This window comes from Vipera berus (assembly GCF_964194415.1).
Source record: "Vipera berus genome assembly, chromosome: 10".
Classification (NCBI taxonomy): domain Eukaryota; kingdom Metazoa; phylum Chordata; class Lepidosauria; order Squamata; family Viperidae; genus Vipera; species Vipera berus.
In genome coordinates, this window is record NC_138213.1 from 15,679,488 (window position 1) to 15,706,065 (window position 26,578).

General features: G+C 42.0%; 1 protein-coding gene across 1 annotated transcript in view; it reads left to right on the top strand.

Annotated features, from left to right (window-relative positions):
- The window catches only part of PLCG2 (phospholipase C gamma 2), a 92,216-nt gene extending 66,415 nt beyond the window's left edge, over window positions 1-25,801 (top strand). The window contains exons 19-34 of the mRNA XM_081336245.1: window positions 811-930; window positions 2,918-3,098; window positions 4,736-4,804; window positions 4,972-5,081; window positions 7,500-7,596; window positions 8,995-9,061; window positions 10,315-10,472; window positions 12,143-12,245; window positions 15,875-16,084; window positions 17,242-17,387; window positions 19,447-19,561; window positions 20,041-20,205; window positions 21,666-21,754; window positions 23,421-23,599; window positions 23,974-24,023; window positions 25,323-25,801. Of these exons, the coding sequence (XP_081192371.1) occupies window positions 811-930; window positions 2,918-3,098; window positions 4,736-4,804; window positions 4,972-5,081; window positions 7,500-7,596; window positions 8,995-9,061; window positions 10,315-10,472; window positions 12,143-12,245; window positions 15,875-16,084; window positions 17,242-17,387; window positions 19,447-19,561; window positions 20,041-20,205; window positions 21,666-21,754; window positions 23,421-23,599; window positions 23,974-24,016 (1,852 nt within the window). The 3' untranslated portion in view covers window positions 24,017-24,023; window positions 25,323-25,801. The remainder of the gene's footprint in view (window positions 1-810; window positions 931-2,917; window positions 3,099-4,735; window positions 4,805-4,971; window positions 5,082-7,499; window positions 7,597-8,994; window positions 9,062-10,314; window positions 10,473-12,142; window positions 12,246-15,874; window positions 16,085-17,241; window positions 17,388-19,446; window positions 19,562-20,040; window positions 20,206-21,665; window positions 21,755-23,420; window positions 23,600-23,973; window positions 24,024-25,322) is intronic.
- Window positions 25,802-26,578: the final 777 nt, after the last annotated feature.

Below are 26,578 nucleotides of genomic sequence, written 5' to 3' on the forward strand. Positions count from 1 at the left end.
TTTAGAATGGTAGTAGGAGCTTACATCACCCTATGCTTGTCTTTCTGCTAAATCAGGTGTCTGTCAACTTGGCAACTTCAAGACTTGTGGACTTCAACTCACTGAATTCCTCAGTCAGCCATACTGGCTGGGGAATGCTGGGAGTTGAAGTCCAAAAGTCTTAAAAGTTGCCACATTTTGGAGACCCCCTCTGCTAAATCAGACTATACTCTGGATAATGAGGATAGGCATGATCTTCCAGGCTTGTGTCTTCAATTTTGTCCTCTCTTTAAAGCTGTAAATTAACTCTTACAGTCAGTGCTTTTTTTGTAAAAGAAAAAGGTGCCGGAACTCACACATGTCATACAACCCACCTTGCCTACCCTACAAGGTTCCATCCAAAAAAGGTTGCCGGAACTCCGTTCTGAGCGTTCTATGAGAAAAAAAGCCCTGCTTACAGTGCTTCTTCACCTCTGAAACTACCGCAAATTAACTCTTACAGTTCTTCTGTCTGTACCTTTGAAATTGGGTTTAAGGGGGGGTAGTTTTTGGTGAGGTGGTTTCTTTTCCCTCAGTCCACCTGGAATTGAGCTGGTAGGAAAACCTTATCTTTGTACTAGCTCCCCACCTATATTTGACCACTGGTTTGGAGGTCTAAAGGACTGGATTTAGACGGCAGGAAAGGAAAAAGCCAACAGTATCAACATTCAAGAGTAACTTGTTGATTTCAGGAACAAAGGAATTCTCTGCTCCTTTCACCCTCTGGTGTCCCTCTTTGCTATTATTAATGAGATTTAAGTTTGAAACTGCAACCACCTTTGTCTTTGTTAGTTGGTATTACAGCAACCTGAGCCGTGGAGAAGCAGAAGACATGTTGATGCGGATTCCAAGGGATGGAGCCTTCCTGATAAGGAAGAGAGATGAACTGGATTCCTATGCCATAACTTTCAGGTAAGATAAGACACGTGGTGTTGTGATTCAGGGTCAGCCTGTGGGTTCGGCAGTTGGGTCGGACGACTCAGAGGAGGAGGGGGGTGTTGAAGAGCTTGCTGAGGGAGTTGGAGAGCTTGCTGAGGGGGTTGGAGAGCTTGCTGATGAGAGCCCTCAGCCAGGCCCCTCCCACCTGGTCACGACGGAGACCCAACTGTGTGAGCCTGACAGCGTGGATGAAGATGACCCACAGCTGGCCCTGTTCAAGGACGCCCAACGCAGGAGGCAGTCAATCAGGAGTAAACAGAGGAAGGCAATGGGGCACTTCGGAAGGAGGCAGAGAGAAGCCACGCCCTGAACTGTATAAAAGGGGAATGTGTGGGAGGGCTGGTTTGCTGAACGCAACCGCTTGAATAGTTCCTGTTTGATAGCTCCTGTTTCATGGTTGGTGTCTTGTTTTGCTCTGTTTTATGTTAATAAATTTGGCAGACTTTATTCCAGCCTCTTGCCATTTGTAAAGGGGTTGTCCCTGCTTTTTCTGCAGGGCCGGTAGCAGGCTGGTACAGAACACGTGGGATGACGATTAGATAAATTTTCAGAGCGGCCTTGTGGCTGACTTCACAGAAAAAAACAATGAATATCAGGGTTATCTGAAGCACTGATTCATCTATTACTGCATACGCTTCGAAAGGGTCTTGTCAAGCTTGTTAGATTAATTAGATGACAACAGTGTCATGGTCCACGGGTTCTTGAGCTAGATAATCTGTTTAGTCAGCCCTCAGAGTTGCAGAGATGGGTAAGTCTCAGGTTAAGCCTAGCTGATTCTCTCTTCTTCTCTAAAAATGAAAGTAACAATAGCACTAGCGTTTAGACTTATATACCACTTCATGGTGCTTTAACAGCCCTCTCTAAGCGGTTTACAGAGTCAGCCTATTGCCCCCAACAATCTGGGTCCTCATTTTACCAACCTCGGAAGGATGGAAGGCTGAGTCAACCTTGAGCTGGTCAGGATCGAACTGCTGGGAGTCAACGGTGTTAGCCTGCAATACTGCATTCCAACCACTGTGCAACCACGGCTCAAGTACTTCTGTTTACACCTAGTTCAATCCAAATCTGCTAAGATGGAACCTGAGAAACATGGCTATTTATTACTCATCCAGGTTGTCCCAGCTGTCAGTAGGAAAAGAAGAGGGATGAACCTTATCTCATATGGTAGGAGGCTGATTGGACAGCCAGGAGAATGGAAACATTTTTGAGAAGCTAGAAGATCTTATAATGGTCTGTGGGAATCACCTTGGGAGACGGAGGAAGAGTCTTAACCTAGACAACTGTCACGCAAAGGGTGTCTTAGCCAACAGAAGGAAAAAGGACACAGGATGTCTCAGAAGGGACCGTCTGTAGTTTTCTGGAAAGTTGAGAGAAGGTCTTTCAGACTTTCAAGATTCTGTTAATGTAACCTTAGAATAAGGGTAGTGTTGATACTCATGGATGTGCTTCTTGCCTGGTCTACCTCAAAGAGTCAACAGATCCTCTAATACTCCCTTTGCAAATATTTTGTGTCTCTTCTCCTGCGGATGCCAGGAAATAGAGCCATCCATAAACTATCATCTCTGTTTGCAAAGGGTCAGCTAAATAGAGAGCCAGTTTGGTCTAATGGTTAGTTAAGGCATCAGGCTGGAAAGTGGGAGACGGTGAGTTCAAGTCCTGCCTTAGCTGTGAAAGACTGTTGGTTGACTTTGGGCCAATCACCAGGAGACGGTGAGTTCTAGTCCTGCTTTAACCATGAAAGTCAGCTAGGTGACATTGGGCCAGTCCCTCTCTCTCAGCACAACCCATCTCACAAGGTTGTTATAGGGAAAATGGAAGGAGGAAGTTGTCTTGGATCTTCTCTGCCTTAATAAAAGACCGGATTTAAATTAAATACATAAATAATATGGAATTCTGAGGGCTATTCCTGCTCACAGACAGATTGCCTTAAAAAAAAAGGCCATCCTTGTTTCTTCTGCAGAGCGGAGGGGAAAGTGAAGCATTGTCGAATTAAACAAGAAGGCCGTCTCTTTGTCTTGGGAACCTCTGCTTATTTTGAGAGTTTAGTGGAGCTGGTGAACTACTATGAGAAGCACCCCCTGTACAGGAAGATGAGGCTGCGCTATCCAGTGACTGAGGAACTTCTGGAGCGTTACAGCATGGTAGGTCCCTCTTTTTTAAGATGGGTGCTTAAAAACCACTTATGGAAGCCTGGCATTTGGTCATACTTGTGATTTTTGGGATGAGAAGCAATGGATGGAAACTGATCAAGGAGAGAACCCACCTAGAACTAAGGAGAAATTCCCTGACAGTGAGAACAATTAACCAGTGGAACAGCTTGCCTTCAAAAGTTGTAGATGCTCCATCACTGGAAGTTTTAAAGAAGAGACTGGACAACCATTTGTCTGGAATGGCATAGGGTTTCCTGCTTGAGCAGGGAGTTGGACTAGATGACCTCCAAGGTCCCTTCTAGCTCTGTTTACTATTTTATTCTGTGATATACATGTGTGTGGCTTTCCTTTCTCTCTGTCTTCGAGTCAGTATTGACTCTTGACAACTAATGATTTCTTTCTACCATCCTACCCTCCTAGGTTCTGAGATAATTAGATAATTGAGGGATGTAGTCTCTTCATTGTATTATAAATAAAGTTAAATAAAAAGGTAAAGTTTCCCCCGCACACGCGTGCTAGTCGTTTCCAACTCTAGGGGCCGGTGCTCATCTCCGTTTCAAAGCCAAAGAGCCAGCGCTTGTCTGAAGACGTCTCCGTGGTCATGTGGCCGGCATGACTAGACGCCAAAGGCGCACGGAACGCTGTTACCTTCCCACCGTAGTGGTCCCTATTTTTCTACTTGCATTTTTACGTGCTTTCGAACTGCTTGGTTGGCAGAAGCTGGGACGAGTAACAGGCACTCACTCTGTTACGCAGCACTTGGGATTCGACCTGCCAAACTGCCGACTTTCTGATCGACAAGCTCAGCGTCCTAACCCACTGAGCCACCGTGTCCCCATAAAGTTAAATAAAGAATGCTAAAATAATTATTGTAAGATCAATAATAATAGTAATTAAAAACATAGCGATATTTATAGGAAGACATGCAGCCAAGGTGCTAGATAAATTGTTGATCCCTTAAAGTTGCCATAAACACACTGCATCCTTTAGTTGCGATTCATCACTTTAGAACAGTCCCTAAAATCATGTACTCACTTTAAGAGCACAAGATTGGAAAGTGGGGATTTCAATCCAGCCAGCCTCAGACTCCAATTAAGAAACTCAACTATCTTATATCCCAAGCAGATAAAAATAAGCCACAGCAAAATCATTTCTGGCTGTGTGAGAAAATAAATGTGTGAGATGCTGAATGATTCTACCTTGGACTGTTAAAATCCTCTGTGTTACATACCACTCTGGCTGCAATCAAACAACACAATCAGGACCCACAATTAGCTTAGGGTGGCAACCTAGACAAACATGGCTCTGAATATAAAGTCAGGTACTTTTTTTTTTTAGCAGAAGACTAAGAAGAAAAAAGACCTAGATCTTAAAAGACAATGAAATTATCAGTCATTATGAAAACTTCTCTTTTCTAGATAGCTCAAATACCAAAAAAGTTCCCCCAAAATTTTGCGTTAGTAGTGCTGGATTTTTTGGGGGGTAGGGGAATATCCCAAAAGTGAGGAGAAAGGGAGAATCCGGTAGATTTTCCAATATTCAGTTGCTGTATGCTAATGTAAGCAAGGAAAAATGCCTAAGACTTGAGACTTCGATGGTAACTCGTTTTATTTTGATTTTCAACCTAGGAGAAAGATCCTAGCTCTTTATATGAAGTCAAGATGTACGTGGAGCCCACCGAAATAACACCTTCTGTGGTGAGTGATACCCAACTTCAAAAAAAAAAAAAAACACACACACCAGGGAGCTAATTACTCTTTATCTTCAATTTTTCCATTCAAACATCAAAGCGATTCCTAGCATTTCTCAAAATTCAGCCGACTTGTTGATCTGAAATGTTTTCCGTTGCTTTTTTTTCTCGAAGCCCCAGAGAACGGTTAAAGCCTTGTACGACTATCAAGCTAAGAGAGATGATGAGCTGACATTTTGTCGGGGAGCTTTAATTCATAATGTCTCCAAAGAAAGTGGTGGCTGGTAAGCTTTGGATTAATATATATATATATTTTTGTATTGTTGAATCTCCATGGAGATTCTCAGTCATCCAGGTCCTGTTTGTCCCAAAGGGTTGTTCCCCCCCCCCCCAAAAGGCAACTGGACTTTATTTTTCCTTGAAGATGTTTCACTTCTCATCTAAGAAGCTTCTTCAGTTTCACTTCTTCAGGCAACCTCTTGGATGGGAAGCGAAATGTCTTCTAGGAAAAACAAAGAAAGTCCAGTGACCATTTGAAAAAGCACCTTTGGGACATATTTTCGTTGAGGTTGTTATATACAGTACTGGCAATGTGCAAAAAACTGGGATCATATAGAATGCCTAGGAAATCTTTAGAATGGGTGACATTTTTCAGGCAAAGTGTGAAATGTCTCTTATTATTTTAATACACCATATACTTTCCCTAGGTAAAGGTAAAGGTTCCTGTTGTGACTCAGGGCCAGCCTGTGGGTCCGGCAGCCGGCTCAGATGTCTCGGATGACTCAGATGAGGGGGAGGAGGAGGGTGTGGAAGACGAACTGGCTGATGATGGCTTGGAGGCTTCGCAGAGCCCCCAGCCGGGGCCCTCTTCTCAGCTGCGTGAGCCCGATAGTGCGGAGGATGATGACCCACAGCTGGCCCTGTTCAAGGACGCCCGACGCAGGAGGCAGTCGAGCAGGAACAAACAGAGAAAGGCTGTGGGACTCCTCGGGAGGAGGCACAGGGAGGCCACGCCCTGAGCTCTCTATAAAAGGAGTGTTTGGGGAAGGGCTGGTTGCTGAAAGCAACCCTTCCGTTTGAGGATTCAAGTTCCAGTGTTTTTGTTTCTTGTTCTGTTGTTTGAGTAATAAATCTTGGCAGACGCTTTTCAGCCTCAGACGCTCTCCAGTCTCTACTGTTTGAACAGGGGTTTGCCTTATTGCAAGGCCGGTAGCAGGCTGGTTCAGAACAGTTCCCCCGCACATGCGTGCTAGTCATTTCCAACTCTAGGGGCCGGTGCTCATCTCCGTTTCAAAGCCAAAGAGCCAGCGCTTGTCCGAAGACGTCTCCGTGGTCATGTGGCCGGCATGACTAGACGCCAAAGGCGCACGGAACGCTGTTACCTTCCCACTGTAGTGGTCCCTATTTTTCTACTTGCATTTTGACGTGCTTTCGAACTGCTAACCCACTGAGCCACCGCGTCCCATATATACTTTCCCTAGGCATGGCATATAATACCTAGGCATTATGCAGAATGACAAGAAGTATTTAAGCTAAGTATGAAAAGAGAGTCATGAAAGGGGTTAGGATTTCAGTTAGCCTAACTCTAACCCTTTATTAAAAAGACATATATGAAAACGAAGGAAGAAATGCAAAATAAAGCACAGGATTTTCTTACTGGAAAAAAAAAGAGAGAGAGAAAAAGACCAGCAATGATCTACTTGTTGCAAGAAGGAAGGCTAGAATTGCAAAGTATGTTATACTTTGCCAGTTTGCCTTTTGGCATTGCGTAGATACCTAGGAAATGTATTGAAATATTAAGCATTTCATAGTTTGACATCCCACTTTTGGCGTTCTCTAGATTTCGAAGGCGTTCTATAAAATGCCTAATTTCACACACTGATGGTAACGTATAGACTACTGTTAGTCTTTTCATTGGTTGAGGGCTACTTGCAAGCTGCTTTCCAACGACAGATTTCTTCATAGGATTTTTCTGTTGTTTCAAGTGGAAACTTGACTGAAAATGTGCGAACCAAAGCTTTAAAATGATGATGATGATGAGATGGTACAGAATGCTTTTATCGGAGTTGTAAAGTAGCCAACGTGATTTTGTTCAGTTTTGGGGAGGCCCGGAGTGGTGGTGCAGAGATAGTTTTGTGTCACGTTGCATGAAGAATCACATTCCTTTGTTCCAATTTCCTCTGAATTGTTTTTCTCTAGCAGCCCACTCAATGTAATGTAATCCAAAACTACATCAGCTTCTGGTTTTCTTAAATTTCAAAGCATTTTAAAGGAACAAAAGAATGTAAAAAGCAATGTAGGTGGCACAATTTAAAATCAGTTATGCAGGAGCTGAAATGGTGCATAATTGTGTTGACGGCCCATAAGTGCTATTCCATTAACCACGGCCCCTTTGAAATTGTGTTCTTCTTGTTAACTTATCTTCTCCAGAAATTGTTCATACTTGATTTATTCTGATTAGGTTGCACATCTCATTTCTGCTCGGGAGCAGGCATTAAGTTTTAGAGACTGCGTATGTTATTTTACGATTAGATGTGACGATTGCTAAAAGCATCTTTGAAGGTTTTTCCCGAGGTGGGCAGTTTTAAAAGATTCAGATCTAATAAGCAATTGCTTGATGATTATAATTCGATTGATAATTTACACGTCATTGTTCTTGTTATTCAGATCCCACTCCTTAGTTCTTTCTCCTTTTTAACCAGGTGGAAAGGTGATTATGGCTACAAAGTTCAGCATTATTTTCCGTCCAATTATGTTGAAGACATGTCACCTGACAATATGGAGGAGCTTGAGAATCAGGTGGGGAAAGTTTTGGGTGCGATCCACGTGTCAGAATGTATTCTTGATTCTCAAGTCCATTAAAATGATTTATTAGTGTATAAATACTGCATCTAGTTTTAGTCACCGTATTAAAAAAAAGATGTTGAGACTTTGGAAAAACTGCAGAGAAGAGCAACTAGGATGATTAAAGGCTGGAGATTAAAAATCTTACTACCAGTCAATATTTGAGTAACTAGAAAGTTATAACTGTGCCACTCTGATTATACAACTATAGAATATAGTCAAAACCATTAGAATTAAATAATTACAGGTTGGTGGGTAAGGTGGGCAGTAAAGAGATTTCTTTCTTTGTTCCTTGCTAATGTTACCCAGTAATAGAAAAACTGTATATTTTAGGAACTGTTTTTATATTGATTTGTATGCTATTAATGATAAACGTACAGTAGAAAAACCAGGGACTATTGATAAGTATAAAATATAAGATGGATTTTTTTCCTTTTCTTTCTTGATTTGTGATTTTTAATTTTTCTTTTAAGTTAAAGTTTGTGAAAACGTATTGTAGAACAAATTAACAGATGTCCACCTAAAATATGTGCCACCTCTCCTATTGCAACTGTCTATTTAACAGAAATTAAAAGACGCTTGCTCCTGGGGAGGAAAGCCATGGCAAATCTAGACAGCACACTAAAAAGCAGAGACATCACCCTGTCAACAAAAGTGCGTATAGTCAAGGCTATGGTCTTCCCAGTTGCAATGTATGGCAGTGAAAGTTGGACCATAAGAAAGGCTGAGTGCCAAAGAATTGAAGCCTTTGAACTATGGTGCTGGAGAAGACTCCTGCGAGTCCCTTGGACTGCAAGGCGATCAAACCGGTCAGTCCTAGAGGAGATCAACCCTGACTGCTCTTTAGGTCAGATTCTGAAGTTGAAACTCAAATACTTTGGCCACCTCATGAGAAGGAAGGACTCACTGGAGAAGAGCCTGATGCTGGGAAAGATGGAGGGCAAGAGAAGAAGGGGACGACAGAGAATGAGGTGGCTGGATGGAGTCACTGAAGCAGGAGGCGTGAGCTTAAATGGACTCCAGAAGATGGTAGAGGACAGGAAGGCCTGGAGGAACGCTGTCCATGGGGTCGCGATGGGTCGGACACGACTTCGCAGTTAACAACAACAACTTTTAACAGAAAAAAATGTGACTAATTTTTCTTCAGAGCTGTAGTTAAAATCATTGATCATTTCTCAGTGATTAAATTTCATGGTGGAAATTTATTATTCTAAAACGTTGCTTTTGGAATTTTTAACGGATGCATGGGAATCGGGCTTATTTACTGTACTCCTACTTGTGAAGATGAAAGGGTCTTTTATTAAAAAAACAACCAAAAACCTATATAATGAAATATAAATCTTTTCTTTCCAGATCTTTGAGGACAATCCTTTGGGGTCGCTATGTCGGGGAATTCTGGATCTCAATTTATACACAGTGGGTATGTAGAGGCTGGGCTCCATTTTTTTTGTTTCTTAAATTAGAATTAATGTAGGTGACATGGAGGGGGGTTGAAGCTAGTTGTAATAGAAAAACGTAGGATCCTCCTCCTCTTCCTACTCCCACTCCTCCTCCCCTCCCTCCTCCTCTTCCTCCTCTTCCTCCAAGTTCTTCATAAGGGCAATACTACTGATTATTTTCTACCTAGCTTATGAAAGAGCGATCCTGTTAGATGTTTTGTGCCAGCCATTGGCAGTTCCCCAAAAAGGTCATCAGATGGGAGCAAAGAGGCTTCTTTGCTTCCACTGATGAGTCAGGGGTCCCAGACCCCTGCAGCCCCATTGGAGAGAGTGTTTTATGGTTAGGGAGGGGCCGAGACCCCCCATAAATACCTCTGCTCAAGGGGCTGCTCTTTGTTCAGTTCAGTTCAGTTTCTGCTTCTACTTCTTGTTCTGTTCCAGTTATGCTATGCTAGCTTGCTTTCTTTTCTTTTGTTCTCTCTCACATGCAGGCATGAATGCCTTCATGCCAAGTAATTCTTTCTATCTAATCTATCGTTGAATAAAGCTTCATATGATTGCATCTCTGCGTGATGCCTTTTTACTTGGAAGCACCTTAACGATCCATCGACCTCGTGAGACCATCTCACAGATCCAACCTAGAACCAGAGAAATTTCTAATCAGTGGACTGACTGACCTCCAGAGGTTGTGGGTGTTCCATCACTGGAGGTTTTTTAAAGAGATTGGACAGCCATTTGTCCAGAATGATAATAGGGCTTCCTGCTCGAGGAGAGCACTGGACCAGAAGACCATCAGAGTCCCTTCCAACTCTTTGTTATTCTGTATTCTCTCAAGTCCACATCTGCGTGGATCTTCAATCTGTTTTAACTCAATATTACAGCTTTTCCTTACCGCGTTTGCAGTCCCGGCGGGTGAACAGTGCTTCCAAGCTCATAAATGCACTCCCTACTGAAGGAACCTTTGAAGGCATAATTAGACAAGATGAGGTTGGCATTTTATGGCCTGAAAAAAAAAGAGGAGCCCAGAGGCCCCTGTAGAGCATTTGGCTAGAACAGGGGTAGGCAACCTCGGCTCTTTTATGACTCGTGGACTTCAACTCCCAGAATTCCTGAGCCAGCTTGGCTGGCTCAGGAATTCTGGGAGTTGAAGTCCACGAGTCATAAAAGAGCCGAGGTTGCCTACCCCTGGGCTAGAAGAATGTTGAGCCAATTCCTCTTCTCTCATTTCCGATAGTGAAAATGCCTCAAGGCAACCATGGGAAGAGTTTTGTCTTTGTCCTGGAGCCCAAGAATCTTGAAGACCCTCCCGTTGAGTTTGCCACTGATAAAGTAGAAGAGTGGTTTGAATGGTTTCAGAGCATCAGAGAAATCACCTGGAGAACTGTTGAAGAGGTAAGAGCCCTGGCCTTTCCCAAGCACCGCTCAGCCATTCAGCCAAGCTGGTTGTTAAGTAACTCGTACCCGATTTAGCAGCCTTTTTTTTTCTTTTGGCCACAGTTGATTAGTGAATTATTGCAGATGAAAGGAATCATACAGTTATTAAATAAATCTGGCTTCCCTGGCTGACTTTGCTTGTGGGAAGCCAGCTGAGAAGGACCACATGACTCCAGAAGAGCAAGAGCAAGAGCACTTAGACTTATATATCGCTTCACGGTGCTTTACAGCCCTCTCTAAGCAGTTTGCAGAGTCACCGTATTGCCCCCTAACAATTTGGCTCCTCATTTTACTGACTCTGGAAGGGTGGAATGTCTGAGTCCCCCTTGAGCCGGTGAGGATCGAACCGCTGGTAGTTGGCAGAGTCAGTCTGTAATACTGAATTCTAACCACTGTGCATCATGGATGGATAGAAGGAAGGGCAATAGCAATAGCACTTAGACAGTCCTTTACAGCCCTCTAAGCGGTTTACAGAGTCAGCTTTTTGCCTACCAACAATCTGGCTCCTCATTTTACTGACCTCAGAAGGATGGAAGGCTGAGTCAGCCTTGAGCCAGTCAGGATCGAACTGCCAAAGTACGGGCAGCTGGCAGTCAGCAGAAGTAGCCTGCAATACTACATTATAACCACTGCGCCACCAGGGCTCTTCTTGAGCATCCTGCAATCATCTTAAATCCATGCTGGTTGCCTAGCACCCAAAGTTTTGATCATGTGACCTTGGGCATGCTGCAAGGGTTGTATTGCTAAGCAAATTGATTTGTGCTTTAAATTGTAAGCCACCCTGAGTCTTCGGAGAAGGGCGGGATGTAAATGGGATTTAAAAAAAAAGTGTTTCAGTGCCAGTGTAACTTTCAGTGGTTGCTGAATGAGTGGTTGTAAGTCAAGGATTACCAGCATCACACAACTGTTCCTTAAATTATTCTTCTAAATTGGCTTTTACCCCCAATTGTCATTCTCATTACACAATGACAGCATGAACCTTGGTGGAGCAGTGGGCTAATGCCTCCTTAAGTAACACCAGCTGCCTGCAATTAGTGCAGGTTCGCATCCCACCAGGCTCAAGGTTGACTCAGCCTTCCATCCTTCCGAGGTAGGTAAAATGAGGACCCAGATTGTTGGGGGCAATAAGCTGACTTTGTAATAATGCCGCTTGGGGGGGAGGGTGAAAGCCCTAATAAGCAGGCATATACATAGAATGAAGGCTATTGCTAAGCACATTTGATTTGTGCTTAGATTGTAAGCCGCCCTGAGTCTTCGGAGAAGGGCGGGATATAAATGGGATTAAAATAAAAAAAAATATTCTTGACAGTAAAATAGCTAGGTTACCTGGAAATGAAATAGTATAAACACTTGTATGTTTCAAGATGATTCAGAGGGAGTTGTTCTTTTTTTGGGGATGTGTGTGTGTGTCTGTCTAAAAAGGCTGACTTCAGTGAGATTTCATAGTTGGAAGTACTAGTGAAAATATTTGAAGATCTTCTGGTGACAGAATTTCTGTAGAAGCCAGCCTAAAGTTGACATCCGATGTGTGATTTTTGTGAGGTTTCTTTTCCTGTTGGGTAACTGCCATGATCTAATGTATACTTTGCTTTTTTTTCTTTCTTTCTTTTTCTTAAATCTTAAAACAGAAAACTTTAAAAGGATACTTGGAAAAGAAGCAGTTAATTGCCATGGAATTGTCCGACTTGGTAATCTATTGCATACCCACGAGCAAAACCAAAGACAGCCTCGGTAAACCATTTTTTAATCCAACGGTTAGCTTGCTAAACCAAAAAAGAATATTTGTTGTTTTTCCGGGAAGAGAGGCAGAGGTCTCTTCAACCCAAGCTATTTGCTATTTGCATGTTTTCCAATATTGCACACCTGGGAGATCTGCAACCTAAGGGATTTGGTAGGTCCTTCTTTCTGGCTATGATGTCTAAAAGTTGACTCCACGATGTCTCTCTATTTGAAGTGAGATACCGATGGAAATTGCCATAGAAGCCAAGCTATCTCTTTCCTGCCTCTACTTTGCAACCTTTTGCCATCAGCATACTCCTTCACCAAAACAGAGGACAGTTACTTCTTTGGTTCCCACATTGGCCTTGTAACACGTACCACATAATGATTGGGTTCAGAAATTGTGATGTCCTATCATGGAATGCTAGTAGCTAAGCTATGGATGAATCATCTTTACCGAAGGCAATTTATTTTTCTCATATGTTTTAGTGAGATTTATTATCACACAAGATACAATGAAAATAAAGGTAAAGGTAAAGGTAAAGGTTCCCCCGCACATGCGTGCTAGTTGTTTCCGACTCTAGGGGCCGGTGCTCATCTCCGTTTCAAACCCGAAGAGCCAGCGCTTGTCCAAGGACATCTCCGTGGTCATGTGGCCGGCATGACTAGACGCCAAAGGCGCACGGAACACTGTTACCTTCCCACCGTGGTGGTCCCTATTTTTCTACTTGCATTTTTACGTGCTTTCGAACTGCTAGGTTGGCAGAAGCTGGGACGAGTAACAGGCGCTCACTCTGTTACGCGGCACTCGGGATTCGACCCGCCAAACTGCCGACCTTCCGATCGACAAGCTCAGCGTCCTAACCCACTGAGCCACCGCGTCCCTTATATGAAAATAAAAGACCTGAGGAAAAAACGGGAGGGGGAAAATTGCACAATTATTTTTTTTAAAGAAAAAAAGTATTGATTTCTGACCCTTTCCTTTCCTCCCCCATATGTTTTATTGATTTTTTTAAACATAAATCACTTCATGGTTGGTAAGCAGTGTGTTTGCCGGGTTTACATTTGTAAAGAAAAATCATTAACAATTGGTTTCTATAATCCATAATCCACATAGCACGTTTAGTTGATTTCCCCTTTTCCCCAAAATGTCCTCTTTGCAAACCTTGAAATAATAGTGTCTTATTATTTTGATAAATAACAGTTACATATATGACCTTTTCCCAATATTCCTAGAAATAATGATCATATCAATATATTTGTTTTCTATCTAATCCAGGGGTGTCAAACTCAATTTCATTGAGGGCCGCATCAGCATTGCGGTTGCCCTCAGGGGGCTGGGTGGGTGTGGCCAGGGTGGGTGTGGCCTACTGGGTGGGCGTGGCCAGAGTGCGTATGGCCTACTGGGTGGGCGTGGCCAGCTCTACATGGTTCGCATCAAGGGTGCCTATGGGGGCCTGGGCAGGAGTGGGACAGATCTGGGGGTCTCTGGCAGAAGGAGGGTCTCTGGGCCAGGGCCAAGGCAGTGGGGGCCGTTCCCTCACTGTTTCCAGGATGGCTTCGGGGGCCGCATGAAACCACTTCGCGGGCCGGATCCGGCCCCCGGGCCTTGTGTTTGACATGTCTGATCTAATCATTCTGGTTGCCTCATCTTATATCCTGTTACAGTCCTTATTTAGATTTGTTTCTCCCATAAAGTTCAAATTATTCTTGGTGGTTAAGAATTTCTCAACAGTTAATTACATTTAAAGATTTAAATCCATTTTTCCCATAGAAACCATCTCAACTCTTTTACATTTCTTAAAGAATAGGGAAAAACAGTAAAGGAAAGGAAATAGAGCAAGAATAAAGAAACATAAAAAGTAAAATATTACTTAAAATATATATTCCTCCCAAGCTAATATATATTCATTCCCCAAATTTCTTATTTTTTTAACCATAATTAAAAAATATATTTAATCTTTAAATATTCCATTTAATGTGTCTAATCATCTAATCCTTTAACACTTATTCAAAACATTTTTTTCTTTTTTATACATTATAATTTCCCTAAATTCAAACACATTTCATTATCTAAAACATTTCCTTCATCTAACCCATTTCAACAGTATTATATTACTTATATCAAGAAATAAAATGGAAAAGGGGAAAAAAGCATACAGCATTATTTAAGGAATTAATCTCTCTTAGAATGACAGGTGTATTCAGAATCTTTTCTATTTCTTTAACCATATTCAAACAAATGTTTCTTTTTTAAATATTCTCTCTGGTAGATCCCATCATCTATTTTCTTAATTTTCATTTGAACTTTTTCCTTTGACCAGTATCTTTCTTGATCAATGTGTTTTGCTGAATCAAAATGTTTTTCCATATGTTCATGACTGTTGCTGTAGGTATAAGAAGTAAATCGAATAAAGTGTCTTTATATGATGCTTTTGCCTTTCCATGTTTCTTGAAAATCTTTTCTTTTTCTCCTTCTTTGCTTCTCTTATCACTTCCTTTCTTTCTGATGTTTTCAACATCTCTACATTCCATTTTATCCTATTTGATTTTTTGGTCCTCAGATTTGTTTTGTAGTCTTAAGGGATGAGTTGTTTTTTCCATTTCTTGTAAATTTCCCCCCACTAGGATTAAATCGTTTTTTCTTGCTTTGTTAAGTTCTTTGAGTCTCTATTTTCAATTTTATGTCCACTTATTTGTTTTACTTATTTGTTTTATTTATTTATTTATTTATTTATTTATTTGTTTGTTTGTTTGTTTGTTTGTTTATTTATTTATTTAATTTATTGAACTTATATACCGCCCTTCTCCTGTAGGACCCAGGGCAGTTCACAAGGCAGTTAAAACAACATTACAATACAAAAAGTTAATAACAATTAAAATAGATTAAATTATCCTTGATTAAAAATCTAAAACCCCTATAACTCTGATTAAAAACCCAATTACAATAAGTTAAAAATTAAAAATTAAAAATTCTCAGTCCTGGCCGGAAAGCTCAAAGAGCCAGGTCTTCAGGTCCCAGCGGAACGAACGAAAATCAGGGGCATTCCTCAGCTCTACGGGTAGCTGGTTCCAGAGGGCAGGCGCGCCCACAGAGAAGGCCCTTCCCCTGGGTGTTATCCTCCGGCAATCTTTAACCAGCGGCACCCTGAGAAGACCTTCCCTGTGGGAGCGCACTGGATGAAGGGAACTTGATGCCGGCAGCAGGTGTTCCCTCAGATATCCCGGACCCAAGCCATTTAGGGCTTTATAGGTCATCACCAGCACCTTGAATCTCACCCGAAGGGCAACCAGAAGCCAATGCAGCAGTTTTGTCTGCTCCTTCTCTGTTGTTGTTTCCTGTAAGTTTTTTTTTGTTGTAGAGTTAACTTAGAAATATATTGATTTATATTTTCAAAGTTATTTTGGATTTCTTTGTGATTTGAACTCAGTGTTATTTGAATTAATTGCAGTATACTATATATTTCCTCCTGAGAGGTATTTATGTTTTCTTGCTGGCTTTTATTCCTAAGGTGGGACTCCCACTTTCTAACTTGGTGCTTTGACCACTAGATCAAACTGACTCTCTTATTGCAACTCTGCAGTAAGTTATGTGGGTATATATTTATGAAATAGCTTCTACCTGCACCTTCTTTTTGTAGATAATCCCAGTTTCAAAGAAATTCGTTCTTTTGTGGAAACCAAAGCGGACAGCATTGTCAAGCAGAAACCGTTTGACCTCCTGAAGTACAATCAGAAGGGGCTGACTCGAATTTATCCCAAAGGGCAAAGAGTGGATTCCTCAAATTATGATCCTTTTCGCTTCTGGTTTTGTGGGGTGCAGATGGTGGCTCTTAATTTCCAGACACCAGGTGAGACAAAAAAGCAATTTTCTCATTTACTTAACCACCTACCGAAATGATCCCGCTGAATGTTGAGAGACAGAGAGAGAGAGATTATGTCTTCTCTACACAATTTTGAAAAGTCATTTTCTTCTCAAAATGAGAACCTGGATCGGTATTTTTTGTGGTTTCTCTATAATCAGGTTTTTTGAGGACTGAATTCTGTTATACTAGTTTATAGATTTTCCATACAGGTTGGTTTTCCTTTATCATTAGGATTTCTTTCCTTCAGTGTTTAATCATTGATATATATATGTATGTATGTATGTATGTATGTATGTTAAGTATTTGTCAAGTCTTTTTGAATACCATGCTGGTTAAATCTTCTTTCCTGTTTCAGCCTGACCCAAGGCTATCCGCAGGCTATAGTCACAACTTACGACAGTTCATTATTTGTGTAAATTATTCAAATTGCTAATAAAGAATTTGGGAGGCCTCCCTAATTCTTTATTAGCAATTTGAATAATTCACACACACACACACACAAACACACACACACATAGTTTTTTAATTGCCACATTGCTGATGTATTTTGCTACACATTTGTAACAAAAGCATTTTTTTTCTATAATTCCAAACAATACTGTTTCAGTAAGTGGAAAAAATATATATATCCAGTCCCATTTGCCACATTTCACTGGAATTTAATATTTCAGGATACAAGGGAGCACAATATCTCAAGTTTTATTCCCAGGTCAATTTAAACCTGACAGTTCCCAGTAATAGTAGCTTGTTTGTGTATATATTTATAAAATGTATAGGCCACCCATCTTACCTCAAGGTAACTCTGATTGGTGAAATTAATAAAGAATGGTTATTAATAAAGAATATCAATGTCTTCCATTGTTACACTGTGCTTGAATGTAGTACTGTTGCTGTAGAGAGGCCCTCAAACTTGGCCACTTTTAAGACTTGCGGAGTTCAACTCCCAGAATTGTTGAAGTCCACTACAAGTCTTAAAGTGGCCAAGTTTGAGGACCCCTGCTATAGATAGTCCTCAGGTTGGTGTAGAAAAGCTCCAGGCCCTTTATTATTTTGCCAATCCTTCCCCTTAGTTAACCAGGCAACCAGGACATCCAGCTAATCTCTTTTTTCCCCCCCCCCGCCATTCCAAATATTTTCCTCAGATAAATACATGCAAATGAATCAAGCTTTGTTCTCACTGAACGGTTGGACCGGCTACGTGCTGCAGCCAGAAGGCATGAGAAATGAGGCTTACGATCCGGTGCTCAATGAATGCAAGAAGAAGCTGCAAATGATTTTGACCGTGAGGGTAAATGTTTCCCCCCCCCCCGCCATTATTGGCAAACAAGGAATCTTTGGAGGAGGGGTGGGGGAGGGTGTTCCATAGGAGGTTTTCCTTTGAATTATACTTGGCAGCCTTGTTAGTGTCATGGTTCCGATAGATGAAACCCGATAAAGAACTTCAAGGCAAGGATTCTTCCTCAAAGAACATTTTATTCAGGAGACAAAGTATCGGCACTATTGAACCCAAAACTAGTTTCCCTTCCCCCTCCCCAATACCAAGTAACAATTTGCAATTCCCACCCCCTAATAAGCAGTCATAAATCACATTCTCCAATTAGCCTGAAACAAACGTTATCAAATCGTCCTTGGGTTCCCATAAAGCAAGAGTTACTATTATTTATTTATTTTTATTTTTATTTTAATCCCATTTATATCCCGCCCTTCTCCGAAGACTCAGGGCGGCTTACAATTTAAAGCACAAACCAATGTGCTTAGCAGTAGCCTTCATTCTATGTATATGCCTGCTTATTAGGGCTTTCGGGGGCCCCCCAAGCGGCATTATTACAAAGTCAGCTTATTGCCCCCAACAATCTGGGTCCTCATTTTACCTACCTCGGAAGGATGGAAGGCTGAGTCAACCTTGAGCCTGGTGGGACTCGAACCTGCACTAATTGCAGGCAGCTGGTGTTACTTAAGGAGGCATTAGCCCACTGCTCCACCAATGACTCCACCAATGGCTCCACCAATGACTATTATGGCATTCATTACACACACACACACACACACACACACTCTACACCGGTTTCTAAATAGGAGAAAGATCATGAAAAAGTAAAATAGAGAAAATGGCTGCGATTTCCACTAGTTATTAGAGCTGGAACATCCAATGTTAGCAGCGTGGACAGTTTGATTAGAACATTTGCAAATAGTGCCGAAAGACTGGAGCCCTTTCATGGGCCAAGAGAAGACCTGTGGCTTTTCTGCCTGTGGCTTTTCTGCCCACGATAGCAACAAATATTAGACTTAACCTGTGGGCGAACAAATATGAAACTGTACTTATTGGGCCTCTGTCATCAAAGCACCTCTTTCCAGGGATCTGCTCAAATGTAAGCCATCAAGTCGATTGCCAGCAGTTGCTACCGCAGATACTTGGCTTTTTTAGTTATATATCTGCTAAACCAAAGTTGGCTGTTTGTAAAATCGTCCTCATCTGATTCTGCTATTGTTCTGACCCCTAAAACAACGATATACTTTGCCGCAAGCAAGTTTCCTTGCTTAGATTTATTGAATAATTATTACCCTTCCAAGAGAACACTCGTAGCTCAGGGTTGAACTGTGGGGTCCCTGGTGCTCTCCGAGCTTGGTGGTTTTCTTGCAGATGTTTCATTAACCAACTAGGTAAGATCATCAGTGCTAGAAGGGGGTGGGTTTTGCGGAGAGGAGGAGGACTGTGGGGTCCCTGGAGCTCTCTGAGCTTGGTGGACATTTCTTGTAGACATTTGATTACCCAACTAGGTAACATCATCAGTGCTAGAAGGGAATGGGGTTTGCTCTCAATTTATATACTAGTGGCTTGGCCTGTCAGTGTTGGTGGGAGGTATTGTTTTCTTCTTGATAGTCCTTGATTAGGCAGTTGTTTATTGTTTTTGATTGTATGTCTTGAGTTAATACTTCCTTGATTGGGGTAAACAGAGAATAAACTCCCTTGGTAGAACTGATGATGTTACCTAGTTTGGGTAAGGAAATGTCTGCAAGACAACCACCAAGCTCAGAGAGCACCAAAGACCCCACAGTTATTACCCTGCCTACTGTAGGATAATAGTATAACCTATATTATTCAACTGTATGCTCGGGGTGATTAATAAAATTAAAATTATTACAAAAACCTGGCTTTGACAAACAGCCCAAGCAAAGTTGAGGGCTTAGCTGAACTGGAATGGGTGTGATTGAATCTTTTCTATTGCCTTATGTAATTGGAGAAAGAAGCTGCTAAATTATGATCTTGTTTGAGTAATAGCTTCTGGATCTGCAGCAGTAATTCAGTATTTGAAATAATTTGAATATTGGGGTATGTCTTAAAACAGGTCATTGCTGCTCGACATCTTCCCAAGTCTGGCAGAAGTATCGCCTGCCCATTTGTAGAGGTGGAGATCTGTGGGGCTGAATATGACAACAATAAGTTCAAGACAACTGTTGTGAGTAAGTACTATTCTTTTAAAAGTTGGGTTGTACCTTTTAATGAGGAGAGAACCTATATGGTGTAAATCAAGGGTGTCCAACCTTGGCAACTTTAAAACTTGTGGACTTCAACTTCCAGAATTCCCCAGCCAGCAAGGCCTCTGCTAAGAATTGTGGGAATTGAAGCCCACACAACTGATGACTGCCAAGGCTTAGAAATAGTGACCTATAGATAATGCTGTGTTACTTCTTCTTCCATCTTTCTGTTGTGAGCAAGAGAATTCAGTGTACCTGAGGCTACACACAATCCTATGCTATAATAAATTGGGTAACCTTTAAAGGGCCACAAAACCATTCCTTGTTTCTTATAAAAATAAGAGGCACTTGAAACTCTCAAAAGACCACAAGATATGGCTTCATGTGGTGTTCAGACTTTCGGGTCTTGCTCCAAGCCAGTGTGCGGGACTCGAGAATATAACAGAACACTCATTTTGTTACAGATGACAATGGTCTTAACCCAGTTTGGACACTTCAGGAGCAAGTGAAATTTGAAATTTATGACCCTAACATAGCATTTCTACGCTTTGTTGTCTACGAAGAAGACATGTTCAGTGACCCCAATTTCTTAGCACATGCGACTTTTCCAATCAAAGGAGTCAAATCAGGTAGGTATCAAATATTACCAGATCAAGCATGGAATTTTGCATACAGGTAGTCATTGACTTACAGCCTTTCATTTAGGGCCGTTTGAGGTTATGACGACGCTGAAAAAAGTGATTTATGACCATTTGTCACACCGTTGAGACATCCCCATGCTCACGTGATCGAAATTCAGATGTGTGGCCCTTGGCTTATATTTATGACGCTTGCAGAGTCCCGGGCTTATGTGATTACAGCTTGCGACCTTTTGACAAGTTAATGGGGAAGCCGTATTCACTTTGCAGCCATGTTCTTAACTGTGGCAAGAAAAGTCGTAAAGTGGGGCAAAACCCTCTTAACAACCATCTCACTTAGCAACAGAAATTTTGGGCTCAATTGTGGTTGAAGACTACCTGTATTATATTGATCTTCAGATTTCTATAACCTGTTTGGCTGAGGCAGAGAGAATGAGTTTGCTGTCTCAGCTCAGGTGTTTGGACTGAAAGTGACAGTAGAATTAAATTGAAATGTTTGATCTTCAAGTTTTATTTGTGACATTTCAAATCCTTTCTCAAATCTTTGTTCTGTGGAGTACGCGCTTTCCTAACACTTGACTATTTTCTTTTCAGTTTATCCTTGCTGATTAATCAGGATGCGAGTCTTAAGTACGAACTTGATCTTGCTTGCGAGGTTTTAATACAGCCAAGTGGCATAGGCCAACTACAAAAAGATATTTTGGGGGGCTATAACACATCTAGGGGCCTAGAAGCTAAAACATATGAGCGATTGCAGGAACTGGGAATACCTAGTCTAGTGAAAAGAAGGACCAGGGGTGACATGACAGGAGTCTTCCAGTATTGGGGTTGTCACAAGGAATTGGGGGCCAACTTATTGACCAAAGCACCAGAAGGCAGGACAAGAAACAATGGATGGAAACAAACTTAAGGAGAGAAGCAACCTAGAACTAACGAGAAAATTCCTAACAGTGAGAACAATTAACCAGTGGAAAAAAATTGCCTTTGGAAATTGTGGGTGCCCCATCATTGGAGGCTTTTAAGAAGAGACTGGACAGCCACTTGTCTATCAGTAATAGTATAGGTCTCCTGCGAGAGCAGGGGGTTGGACAAGATGACCTCCAAGGTCCCTTCCAACAAGATGACCTCCAAGGTCCCTTCCAACTGTTACTCTTACATCTGAACTTGCCTCCTGCTAAAAGAAATATAATTATCTGGATAGCTCCGATTCTTCTTTTGCTTTTGACCTGTTGCAGAAGTGCAGATCTCTTGTGGCTGCTTGTGGTTTTTTCCAGCTGTGGGGCATGTGATTGTCTTGCCATCCTTCACGATGCCTTCTCTTTCCTGCTGCTTCCTAGTAAACTCTGTCTTTTCAAGATAAGAACAGGTGAGCCTCGGTTTGTTCCTTCAGGTGTGCAAGTCTGAGACTGCCTCGAAGTGGCAATTAACCTTTTTAATCCTCCCCCTTTTAGGCTATCGGTCAGTCCCCCTCAAAAACGGATACAGTGAAGACATAGAGCTGGCTTCTCTTCTGATATATTGTGAGATGCAGCAGATCTTGGTAAGTGGATATCTAAGTTCACCTTTCACAAAACGGTGCAAACAAAGGGAAAGGACATTTTGATGAAGCACTGGTGTGTTCACCACCTTGAATAGGAAAGGTGCGATATGAATCAATAAAATAAATAAATAAATAAACATTTGGCTGACAGGATCCAGGAGAGTCTTTTCTCTTGTGGGCTCCCACCTTCCAGAATATTCCGTTGGAGGTGAGGTCGGCTCTCAGCACTCCTGCCATTGCAAGAGCCTGAACATCTGGCTTTGTCAGTTGGCCAGGGACCCTGATAGGTGCGTGCCACATTAGGGGTGGCTGATGGGGTGAAGATCCCTACCGTCCTACATCATGCATTGTTTTGACTTTTACCCTTCTATTTAATTCCCCTAATTTTAATTGATATAAAAAGGAGTAGCATATCCTGGGGGGGAGGGCAGTGTTAAAAGAGGAATCAGCCTAGAATCCCTACATAGCCACAAGTGAATTAAGTCCAACTTTCCCCTGAATTCCTAACTCCAAACAGGTGCTCACAGTTAGTTGAGCAGATTCCTCTGTATAGGCTGTTTCGCAATAAATCAGTGTAATTCCGCCTTCACATGTGGACGTGATCATGATGCCTGACAATTGCTTCGCATTACCTTTTTTTTTTACTTTTTACTTTTCATGATATTGTAAGCCGCCCAGCTACATCAACAAGATGGGCGACATAAAAATTTAAAAAATAAACAGACACGTCGGGCTGTGTGTGTGTGTGTGTCAGAATAGAACCTTACGATTAGCGATGACCCTGCAGCTCAAGATTTGCAATTTTCTTCTCTTACAAAATCTCCTGCGGGATCGGTTGGATGCAGTAGGCACCGCTACGCCACAAAGGGGCTTTGATTCCCACGTTATCAAAACCGACGACGAGGCTAAAGCCGAGAGAACTTGAGCGAAGACAATTTGAGGAGAAACACCACTCTCTCTTTTTCTTAAGCAAAAAGCTTTGGAACCATTTTGCTCAACCTTTTGTCTGCAGGCGATTCTGCTGGGTTTGGCTTCTTTCCTAAAGAGTTTGTGAAGCCAGGGCGGCCGAGGTGGTTTTCCTTTCTTCCATATCCCACATTTCCTGGAAGGAGCTTGGAGAGGGGTGTAGAATTGTTGAAGTGCAGAAACAAAGAGTTCATAAAAGATGGTTTCCTCACCTACTTCGCTCATACTTGTAAACCAGCATTTGCCTTGTTCGCTTCTGAGTTGTAAAGTATTTTGTTCATTTTGTTCAGTTTTGGAGATTTCTAATCTTGTTTTTTCCCCACTCCTTTTGAGGAGCACTTAGGCTTCGAACGGTTTAAACCATGTTTCTCAACCTTGGCCACTTTCAGACGTGTGGGCTTCGAATCCCAGAATTTCCCAGCTAGCAAAGCTATAAACACGTATAAAGAACTATACACATTTTCACGTTTGATGTGGTTTAAAATAAAAGGTTCCCATCTTTCCAGGACTGACTCAATCCGGCCAATGTCTGGTATAACGTAATGGCAAAAATTTAGACGACTTAAATTTGCTTTCAGTTCCATGCGCATAACTCTTAAAACGACCTCTGGCTGGTCCATCCAACCTGATTTTCTCTTTTCTATCAGTTGGTGTTCTAATGTAGCCTAAGCTCTCTTTCCCTTCCTTTACTCCTCTAAAGGAAAGCGAGGAAGATCTGTATTCCTCCTTTAGGCAGTTGCGTCAACGGCAAGCAGAACTGAACAACCAGTTGTACGACACTCGGCGAAACATCCGGAGTCCCAGTCGGGATGCTTTGCTGAGAGAGTTCAGCGCAAACGAGGGCCAGCTGCAAGTCTATCAGGAAACTTGCAACAAGAGGTATGTGCCAGGCCCAAGGAACCAAGAACGACACCAGAAGTTACTTCACAGTAGTTTCTTGACGGTTGCCAAAACTGGGTGCAGTATTTATTTACAAATAAAGCGATAGTAATACTTCCCATGATGAACGCACCGCAAGAAGTATAAACGGATCCACTCATAGAACAGCTTGGAACTTCCAAAGCATACAGCGCCATCTGCAAATTTATCCCCTACAAATTTATTATCCCCTTTGTGTTTATTATTGAACTATTTGCTCCCCCCCTCATGAGCATTTAAGTACATATAGTTAAGAAGTCACTATGCTTGGGAAGAAGAGAACTCGAGCATGTAATGTTGCAGCTGAATTCTTTCCCCCTTTTGCTTTCTTTCAGATTGAAAGAGAAACGAGTCAGCAACAGCAAATTCTATTCCTAGTAATCTGGTAAGAGCTGTTACCTTGCACTGAAAATATTGCTTTGATTAGATGTTCTGTGTGGTTTTCTAACAGGTTTTCAAAAGTTGCAGAGAGAAGAGGTGCTGGCTTTGTTATATGACGTTCCAAGCAAAACATGGTCTGCATGGTGCGTAGAGAAAAATGTCCCTCAGACCCCAAAGATGGCCTGTTCGTGGCCAATCCAAGTTTCTTTGAAACTACAGGTAGTCTTCAACTTAGTAGCCATTCACTGAAACACAAATACTTTGGCCACCTAATGAGAAGGAAGGACTCACTGGAGAGGAGCCTAATGCTGGGAAAGATTGAGGGCAAGAGAAGAAGGGGACGACAGAGAATGAGGTGGCTGGGTGGAGTCACTGACGCAGTAGGTGTGAGCCTAAATGGACTCCAGAAGATGGTAGAGGACAGGAAGGCCTGCAGGAATGTTGTCCATGGGGTCGTGATGGGTTGGACATGACTTTGCAACTAACAACAACAACAGGGTGGCCATTCAAAGTTACAACGGTGTTGGAAAAAGGGACTTAGGGCCATTTTCACACTTATGACCGTGGGAGCATCCCCAGGGTCATGTGATTTACATCTGGATGCTTGACAACGGGTTCATATTTATGATGGTCGCAATATCCCGGGGTCACATGATCGCCTTTTGCGACCTGACAAGCAAAGTCAATTGGGGGGGGGGGGAGCCAGAGGTTACTAATTTAACATCTGCAGTGATTCACTTAACGAATGTGGCAAGAAAAGTCAAAACTCACTTAATAAATGTCTCACTTAGCAACATCAGTCTTGGGGTCAACTGTGGTCCTAAGTCAAGGACTACCTGTAGTTTACGGAACCCAGAGCTTAACGTTATACATGACTTTTGTTCAGTCTAAAGATTAGATTGTGGCCTTTGGTTATAGTATACAGGGAGTCCTCAACTTAACAATCAGGCCTCATACTTAATGACTGTTGCAGCATCCCCATGGTCATGTGATCAAAATTTGGCCGCTTGGCACCCAGCTTTTATTTACGGCAGTTGCACTGCCCTGGGGGGGGGCATGATTGCCGTTTGCAACTGTCCCAGCTGGCTTCTAGCAGGCAAAATCAGTGGGGGAAGCTGGATTTGCTTAACAACCATGGCAGAAAAGGTCGTAAAATTGGATAAGGCTCTCTTAATCACCACCTTGCTTAGCAATGATTCTCAATCGTGGCCATACATCAAGGACTACCTGTTATCAACTCCAGTGTTAAAACTTTTCCAAAACCTAAAAAACACAACTTTTTCCTCTCTTGTGTCTTTGCTAGGTGAAACTGTGTTTGCGTGCCTGATGGTTTCTGGAACAAAAGGCACGTGCAGCGTGCCTCGACTGGATTAATTTTTTGAAATGGCATCCTAACGAGCAAAAGAGGTTAAACTGCCTGCTGCATTACGGACCGTGCCTGGTTATACCTATGCAACAGCTAGAAAAAATGTCAGAAAAGAAAACAACTTTTTGTGTGCGCACGTTTTTAAAAAAGCTGTAAGATCCATTTCTCTTTATGAGGCTGGAGCGTTATTTATTTTTAAATGTACGTGTACGTCAAAGGAATGAGTGTATGTATAAGGCTGAATGGCAATAAATTGACAGAGATTTGTACAATTTTAGGAGATTAAAAAAAGGGTCAACTATAAATGTATATATTTTGTCTAGATGACTTTGTAAAATGGCTACTTCTGTGGCAAGTTCGAAGGGGCTTGGCGCATATTAAAATGATTATCCTGTTTTATTACTGAATTTACTTTTTTCTTCGAGCACCAACTTTGAAGGACATTGCAGGATACAAAGAAATGAAAATCTTCATATTAAATATAGGTAATCCTCGCTTAGTGACTACTTATAGTTAAAACAGACTTCCCCAGCGCTACTTATGACCTGGTTCCAGAGTTCTAACAACCTCCTCCCCAAAACACACACACACACACACGCACACACACACACACACACGCACACACGATTCCATTTTGGCTTACATTTATGGCTGTTTGCAGTACCTCCTGGTCATGTGATCATGATTTTGGGCAGGTTTTGCTAGCATTTACTACCGTTTTCCCGCAGAAAAACACCCATTGAAAAAAATGAAATTGAATTCACTTCACCACCAGTACCAAAAAGGCCATTAACATTGGGCACAGTCAAGTGTCTTAACAAATGCCACAATATACGACTGTGATGCCAAGCTCAGCTATGGTCATAAGTCAAGGACGACCTGCACATCCCTGTGATGAACACACACACACACACACACACACAAATGTATAATAAATATTCTTAGAAGAAGCCCTTATAGTTAATTCAATCTTTCTGGTTGGTTTTATTATTAAGAGATTAATAATAAAACCAACCAGAAAGATTGAATAACTAATCAGGTGTCCTCAACTCTGTGGTCCAAAGATGTTTTTGAGTACAGTCCCCATTGTCTTCTAGGCAAAGGACAAGGATAATGGGAGTTACACAACAGTTTAGTTACAGGACAAGCCTTTGAGAAAGGCTAGCTTAGCCCAACCATCTCCACGGCGAACT